The 8,462-nt window shown below is 31.0% G+C and overlaps 1 protein-coding gene across 1 annotated transcript; it reads left to right on the plus strand.

Moving 5' to 3' along the window:
* The first annotated feature begins 509 nt into the window (after nt 1-509).
* LOC105328057 (uncharacterized) lies at nt 510-6,335 on the plus strand. The gene is made up of 4 exons (XM_034478655.2): nt 510-712; nt 4,050-4,125; nt 4,577-4,834; nt 6,042-6,335. Exons 2-4 carry the CDS (start codon nt 4,050-4,052, stop codon nt 6,065-6,067), a joined length of 360 nt encoding a protein of 119 aa, XP_034334546.2. The 5' UTR covers nt 510-712; the 3' UTR covers nt 6,068-6,335.
* Nucleotides 6,336-8,462: the final 2,127 nt, after the last annotated feature.

Raw genomic sequence — 8,462 nt, forward strand, 5'->3', positions numbered from 1 at the left:
TGAGCTTTCAAAAACTTACTATTTTCGGTGTAAATATAGACCTCTATCTTAATGACAGAAATCAGTCAGGGCCGGGGTGCCTCTTAAAAAACTCCATCTTTTTGAGAAAATGCTGCTTTAGCCAACTTTGAAGATTAATAATAATATTATAATATCCAAAAAATAAGATGTATGTACGATAGAAAATTAAAACATATTTTGATTTTCAAAAATGATTATCCGCGAAATCCATCTTCCCTTTAAGTCAATTATTTTGTTATTCGCAATAGATTCTTTCTACACATCTTTTTTTTTTTATATAAAGAACTTCGACATTGCGAAGACGTAATGGATACTATGAAGACATATCTGATATTCATATCAGCTTCTTTAACGCAGATAAAGTTAAGAGTTGGTTTTGCGTGTTATTATATATCTTACAGAGAAAGGATCGTGACTACAGTATTAGTCTAACAGAAAACTTCTTATCGATTCCTGCAGACGACAGGTCTTTGGATCTTTACTGACATAAAGTTTTAATTTGCAGTTGCATTCAGTGGAGTACCTTGGTCCAATTGCTGGATATCGATGAAGTAACTGGCTCAGACCATGGGACCTCTAACGTTTGTTTTTCATGCCCTTATATATTCAGTTACTACAATAGTTATTGAAGCTGCTTGGGGTTTGTTTCAGCGTTCTTGTGCAGTTCTTGGATCAGATAACTATCTTCGAGGTAAGGAAATTAGGAGGTAATATAAGAGTTGAAACGTGTATATATATATATATATATATATATATATATATATATATATATATATATATATATATATATACATGGAGATTTTATAAACAAAAAAATTGATAGTGTTTGAATAGTGATTTAAAAATTGCAAAGGTGATTTTTTGAAAGCAAAAATAACCATTCAAACATTCTACTATTCAACTTTTCTAGTTTTTTCAAAGGTTATTATTATTCATTATCAAAAACCACAACATATAAATCAATGTATCATTGTTTGAAAAGAATAAAATCAACGCTTGCTCAATTGTATCTTTCATAATCTAAATTAACTTTACCATTAGTGAAGAATAGGAAACGACTTCAGAATATATAAGAAAATTAGTATGTCAGATAAAAATTAAACGTGAATTTAATGCGCAAATGATCACAAGATGTTTTTTCAACAACAAAAAGAGGATCATCAAATGCTCGCATTTTCGATACTGGTGAGAAAAATGTGCAACGTCAACACATGGAGCTTTTATATATGTTAAGTGGTTTGCAGAGAAAAATCGATAGAGATATTGGTTCTATGTAAAGAGAGCAAAATAGGTATATTTGTTTTTAAAGATATAAATACATATAGCTCAGTCAATCTTCTATTAAAGCCAAACCTTAAGAAAATTGCGAATTTTTTAGTATAGTTTGAAAGTGTAATGCCTTAACAATATTATACTAAGAGTCTAGAAAGATCTAAGGCCGTAAAATGAAGAAAATTGGCCCAAAAAAATATCATTCTTTGTGAAAAGTAATAAAAAACTTGGAAAAGTGTATTTTTTTAATTGTTGTACTTAAAATGGACACTTAAACAAACAAATATGTTCAATATTATGATATTAAAATACACCTTATACGAATTAATATTAACCATGTTTTTGTTTATTTTCTCCAATTTTTAAACAAAAGATGATATTTTAGACAGAAACCGTATCTTCTTTCAATATGAATGAACACATTTTATGCGCAGGATACTTAAAATCTATAATATTTTGTTAGTCTTTACAAAATTGCATTTATATGTCTATGCATACGATTAACACAATAATGTACATTGTAACTGTTTTCCATTTCAAATTATTTCAAATAAGTCACATCAACAAACAATTAAAAAAAATTATGCTTCCAATATATTTAATATTTCTTTATCAAATTGTAAAAGTACAGGTTAAATATTTTTCTTTCAACAAAAGAGTATATGACCATTTTTTAGTTAAGGCACTTTGAAGAGTCAAGCAAAAAACTGATTCAGCGATCCATCATGCGTAACTTTTAAATTACTGTGGTTTCATCAATATTCGTTGAATACCAATTTTCGTGGATTTCGTTGTTAAGTTGACCCACGAAATTAAATGGTCATCGAAGTTCATTTTCAACTAACATTTTGTATTGATAGGATCATTGGCCACGATATTACTTATCCTTGAAACTGTGGTTTTTAGAAAATCCGCGAAAATTGATACCCACGAAAATTAATGAAACCACAGTAATTTGGCAATTGATGGTATCAAGTAAAAAGGTTTTTCACTTAGATTACACTGTTCACACTAAAGTTGAAAAGTTAAAACCATTCTCATGGCCTTGAAGGTACATAAAGCTTGTGCTTTTCGCTGGTTTTCTTGGTGCTAAAACATAAGAGACATTAATTCTTTCTGGATGGGAAATCAGCCAATCTCATCTGGTTGCCTCCAAGTGAGTTCTGGTACACAATTTCAGCTTGGTGGACCATAACAGTGTAGGTAAAGTGCCTTGTATAAGGACACAACGTACACAATCAAGTGACCACATCAGGGTTTGATCAAGCGACCTTTTGGTAACTGGTCTATTGTCTATGTCAACTAAGCTATGTGCTGTATTTATCTGTGGGTTACTGGCCTAATTCCTATGACTACATGTACGGAGTCAAGTGCTTTATTTACATATTCTATCAATAAAATTATCTTACCTGGGTAGAGTTTAAACGATGTCTTCCCGTTATGCACACATTAGATACATATAATATGGGTGTAATTTGTGTTGTTATAGCAATCATAGTCTGCTAATAGTCTGCTTGCACTGTCAGTGTTATAATTTATAACCTGCTTGCAAGTCCAAGTGGATATTTAAATAGTTTTTGAAAAAAAAATTAAAAAAGGATTGCGGTTATTTTCTGTAGATATTCCTTTATATAATTATGTAAATCAGTCATGAATCCATGAGATGCTTAATTGGTTAGCATTCGTCGCTATAATTGCTCTATAAGCGTACTTGTGTTCGCTCCTACAGCAAGACAAAAATATTTGCAATATATCAATTTTTCAGTTTCATTTGATTGTTAACATATTGATCTTCAACTTTAAACAAAAGGTACATAAATTAAACCAGATAAAAAACATCAAGGAAGGAAAACTTTAATAGGCTTTAATATGTGTAGCGAACGTTGATGTTAATTTTGTCCCATATGCCATTCCATAGATATTTCTTTACATAAAACACTTCTGATTTTTAAAAACTAAATAAACGTAATTACGTGAGCTAGACTCACGTTATTCTGAAAGGTATCTCATTTTTAAATTGACAGGTCATAAACATAATGTTTTGTTACGTTTTGGAATATTCTGGAAGCAATCATAAATGAGTGAAATTACGAAATTAAAATTGGAGAAAAAAACCCACATTTCTTATATGTAATAAAAAGATAGTCATATTTTAAAGCATTTTATAGTTATCTGCATGGCTTCCACAAAGAATTCAATACAATGTATTGATGACCTCAATTAAGTTAATAATTTCTTTTTTTTTGTGTCTACGGTACCTCATTTGTGCAATGCTAAAAACTTGAAAAAAGCAAATTTTTCCATCTGATTTTTTAATTTAAATCTTTTTTGAAATTTGTTTAGACTTTTCATTTGTGTAACAACTTAGTTACCTTTACAGTTACTGTGATATATAATAAAATGAATTCTGTTGCAATTTGCTGTTGCTTGGTTTTGTTGCTTCAACTGGTCATGTTGCAGTTGCATGTACTCTCGTTATCTCCTTATTAAGGTTAGTGGTATATCAGTATTTTGGATGATTTTATTTAATGCAAAAAACAAAGAAACAAAAACAAAACACCGGCTGCTACTCTGTCTTTTTTCATTGTTTATTGTTGTTGCTCTGAAGTTATCATTATTGTTTTCTGGGTTTCTTTGAAATTCCTACCGTAAAATTTATCCTAATGTAAGAGTGTATTTATTTTTCACTCCACTCGATCGTTTCATGAGAATAAGAGGAACGACTTTTTAGAATGTTTATGTATACTTGCTTTCAGATGCGTACTCTTATCTTGTTGGCGCTGATCATTGTTTCCATTCCCCATGTCTCCGCCCAAGATGCCGATCGAGAGGGTGTGTATTCAATTCTTAGCAGTACGTCTGCTTAATCACTAATCTGTTTAACATTGTAAAAAAGTATAATTGTATTCTAAAGGGTTAAACACAAAAATACCATCAAATATGTTAAGTAACTAATGCATATATTGCAATGTTACAAAGTATAAATATTAAAGCAAACTTTCAGCTGCCGTTTTCATGTCTAAAATATTCATTTTATTGATACTTCTAAAGACACCCGTTTGAAGCAAAATGACTGTATTGTCGTCCTGTAAAGAAATTGGTTTGTCATTTTAGATACATCTGATAGTGATAAAATTGAATGCTCTCTTTAATCACTACTTCTTTTTCTATCATAAAAGATTAATTTTCATGCAGAATAACAATGAATACAGCTTTTTGCAGCCGTCCCCCCCCCCCCGAAAAAAAAACTCATTTGGTATTGCTTTGATATTTTACACTGTAGATGAAGCAAAATCCGTACTATTGGGAAGTACTCGAGCCCCGGACCTCGGTGAATCTGCCGAGTCTTCCGAGACCGAGAGGCGATTCCAGCCGAGAGAACACGTGCCTTTAAACAGGGAATTAGGTGAGGGATGGAAGGAACGGTTCGCGAAATGGAAAAAAGAGCATCCGGATCAAAGGAAATTTGCTGAGCGACAGGAAAACCACGTGAACAATCTGCTCCAAAAGAGAATGAAACAATTGGAGGAGTTGAAAACAGGTAACACTTATCATTACGGTAGAATATGAGTTCCTATATGTAGTAATTTATCTTTAATAAAAAAGAGTTTTATTATACATATTGGGTTCCCTGTGAAATTGCTACACTGAAATTATGAAAATTAACATCCGGCCAAGTGAGTTTCACCGGAAGAGCATCCATTATGTCGATGTGTTATTCCACCTCAAGAAAATATTTTTATGTTTTAAGTCGACATGCAGTACATCGGTTAAATTGTTTAATCGGTTATATTGTTAAACACTTATTGCGTGGACCCTGAGGTCCACGCAGAAAATATATAAGCGAGGTTAAACCGGATGCTATGGGGAAAATTCAGCCTGCGCATGAGCTAGCCTGGTTCCTGTGCGTAATGAGCTCAGAGAACCAGGCTAGCACACGTTTATCTGAATCGGGATCGGGATTCCGTGCCATATGCACACATAAGTTCAAAGGCGCTGTAATTGTAAAGTTGTCGGTAAACAGTACAGAAACAAAGTATTCCTTTTAAAGAAATGATTGGCATGTGATATGAACAATCGGTATTACGAAATAAGTTAATGTTATGCCGAAACTACAATATGCATCAAATAGCATAATTTGCAGTGTTTTGTTGTTTTACGAATACACATGTAACTGAACTTTACTTTTATAGTAGGCGAGGCTAGAGAACTTCCCGATTAAATTTTTTTAAGCATTTAAGTATGATTGAATAATTATGTCACTGTATAAAAGTTTAAATCTCAAGAAAAATGCATCAAAATATGGAATTTTTAATTTACACAAAGCTGTCACTGCATAGTTAACAAAGTAGTACGAATCGTATATGCGTGCGCAAATAGTAGAATTCACCAAATGCCTGATATTATACATGCAAGCTTCATTCATAGATAGATCATAATTATTTTAAAAGTATGAATCCTTTAAATTCTGAGATAAAAAGTCAGGGCTATACATACATGTATACGTAATACAACGTACAAATTTAGTGGTTAAAAGCAGAGGGCTAGAGTCGGTGGAATCTCTGATAATCTTAAGTCTTTCACGTTTTCGTTGGAAACACATCCAAATGGTCCACGTATTGTAGTCCTTTTTTAAAGGACAGCAACTTGTATTATCTATAGCCCATTTGACTTGTATAGATATAATGTATACAAAATACAAACAAATTCGTTCAACAAAATCATTTGATTTTCCCTTCTATTTATAGGTGCCATCAAACCACGAGAAGAGTAGTGACTACTACATGTACATATTGACGTTTGTGATCTTGTGTTTGATATTAAGAATATAATTACAAAGAATATATTAATGCACGTTTTAAATGTACATTTATGTATTGTTACTTGCTAATAGTGTATGGTTTGTAAAACAAAATATGGCGTTCTGCACTTGCGCAGACACGGATAAATTATCAGATACTGGTAGATTGTTTGGAGTTTTATTTAACTTACTGCAAGTATTGTCTATTTCATATTCGTTTGTTTGTTTTTTTTTTTTAATAAGAATAAATTCTATTAAAAAATAACCGTACAAATTTTTGGGGAAAAATGGTAAGGGGGCGTGGGAAAAACTAGGTTTATACTTGTCTAGCATTTTTGTACCGTTATAATTTCAGAAACTATCGTTCAAGTTGCACTTCGACGAATGTCAATCATAATATGTTTACATTTATATTCAATGGCTGATTCAACGTTTGGAGAGCATGGTACACATTAACCATGTTGATAAAATTGTTTGTAAGTGGTAAAATCTTTGATCTTCATGTACACCACGCCATGCAATTGTTTTTTGTTTTCTTTTTGTACGAATTATAAAATGTGCACTTCGATTATTTTTATGTGTTATCCATTAAACTTACTATATTAATATTCCCAATGTTTAGAGTTTGTTTTTATTAAAAAGAGTAAAAATGATACACTATTCCAATGAATCATTATTTTAAAAAAACAACAATAACATCAAATTTCTTATAAATTTACGAATAATTGTTTCAGGGATCGATCGAGTTGCATTTCTTTCGTTTTGTTCCCAACTTTCTTTGAAATAGTAAATATGTCCGTTCGTCCTTTTGTCCGACTGTTTGAATCAAAAGACTTTAAGCTTTTGGAATTCAAGTACATGCATATCAGCACTTCTAGTCTGACTTAGATAGATCCCTACTGATTCAGAGTTCAGATGGTCAGATGGCCTTAAATTCCAAAATTCTGCAGTTAACCCATCGATCGTTTTCGAGTGATTACAGTACTTCAAAGCTCAATAGTTGTTTATTTGTGACAGGGCATTTATTTTGATAAACTTACTATATATAATGCATCGTTGGAAAAAAATAACATAGGCGTGTTCAGCAGAAGGGGTGCTCGCGATCGCTCGCCAAAATTCTCTATAGGCCTACAGTGTACCTGCAACACAAATTTTGGCAAGTGCTCGCGAGCACTCTCTCTGATGAAAACGCTTCAGGTTCAAGTACTTATGAATTATGCAAGACTGGTCGTAGAACTCCTAAGAACAACAAACAATATATATTGTCTAGCAACAAAAATTAGAATTTTATATACAAACTTCAGTATATATTATATGATTAACTTATAACAGATATCATATTTATAGAAATATGTAAAACATTGGTATTCATAAAGAATCAGCTCAAGAAAACAACCAAGGGGACAGACAGCATGCATAGAAAATATTAAAGTTATAAATAAATATATACATTACACTTTTCTTAGAGACGTAAAATTGCAATTTGATGAGTCAAAGGAACTTTAAAACATTTGCATAATGCTGGTAAATATTTCAAATTTTTTGATATTAGTCCTGATAACTTTGACTTATTCTTATTTGTCCTAAAATATTTTATTTTGTAACATGAATGGCATGCATATATTTTTTAAATAACTAAAATCTCACCTGCTAAAAGATTAATTTCAGTGATGTAACTCTAATCCTATAGGTTAGCTTAGACTTTCAGTCACATTGAAGAATATATCTTAAATTATATAAAACTTTTAAAACTCAAAATTAGTTTAAAGGGACTTGGACACGATTTGAGCTTAAAAATTTTATTTTTATTTTTTTTTACATGTATGTATAAAATGGTTTACTTGTGCATTTTAAATGATTGACCAAAATATTAAATGTTAAAGTCAAGTTACAAGCGAGATACAGTGGTAAGAATTGATAGTTATGTAAACAAATATTTGTTTACAAAAAATGTAATGTAGAATTTCACCATTTTTTAGACAAAATGACATTTAAAAAACAATTTAAATTAATTCAATATCTTCATAAATACTATTATCAACAAAAAAAGTTACATTTGATTAAAACTTACACCAGTACAACACATATATGTAAAAAATGACAATATTCGAGCTTTGTTTACAAAACAAGGAATTATGAACTCGATCTGTATCTTGCTTATAAATAACATGATACTTGAGTTTCAAATTTTGACATAGTATTATAAACTTCTATATTTATCAGTATAAACATTTATTGTAAACGATTTTATTGTTTCGTTTGATAGGAAGTACGTCAAAATATGAAGGTGTCCTATACATATACCTCATAAATATTATTGTGTCAGTTCAATTCTGATCGGGATCGAAGGCATCGAAATCTCCATTTC

The sequence above is a fragment of the Magallana gigas genome, chromosome 9 (genome assembly GCF_963853765.1).
Source record: "Magallana gigas chromosome 9, xbMagGiga1.1, whole genome shotgun sequence".
NCBI lineage: Eukaryota > Metazoa > Mollusca > Bivalvia > Ostreida > Ostreidae > Magallana > Magallana gigas.

What these genes read in the sequence shown, in the direction of transcription:
- LOC105328057 (XM_034478655.2), top strand. Translation starts at nt 4,050, where the DNA reads ATGCGTACTCTTATCTTGTTGGCGCTGATCATTGTTTCCATTCCCCAT. An exon ending in CCAAGATGCCGATCGAGAGG is followed by an intron (nt 4,126 to 4,576) that starts GTGTGTATTCAA and finishes TTTACACTGTAG; the next exon opens with ATGAAGCAAAATCCGTACTA. An exon ending in ATTGGAGGAGTTGAAAACAG is followed by an intron (nt 4,835 to 6,041) that starts GTAACACTTATC and finishes TTCTATTTATAG; the next exon opens with GTGCCATCAAACCACGAGAA.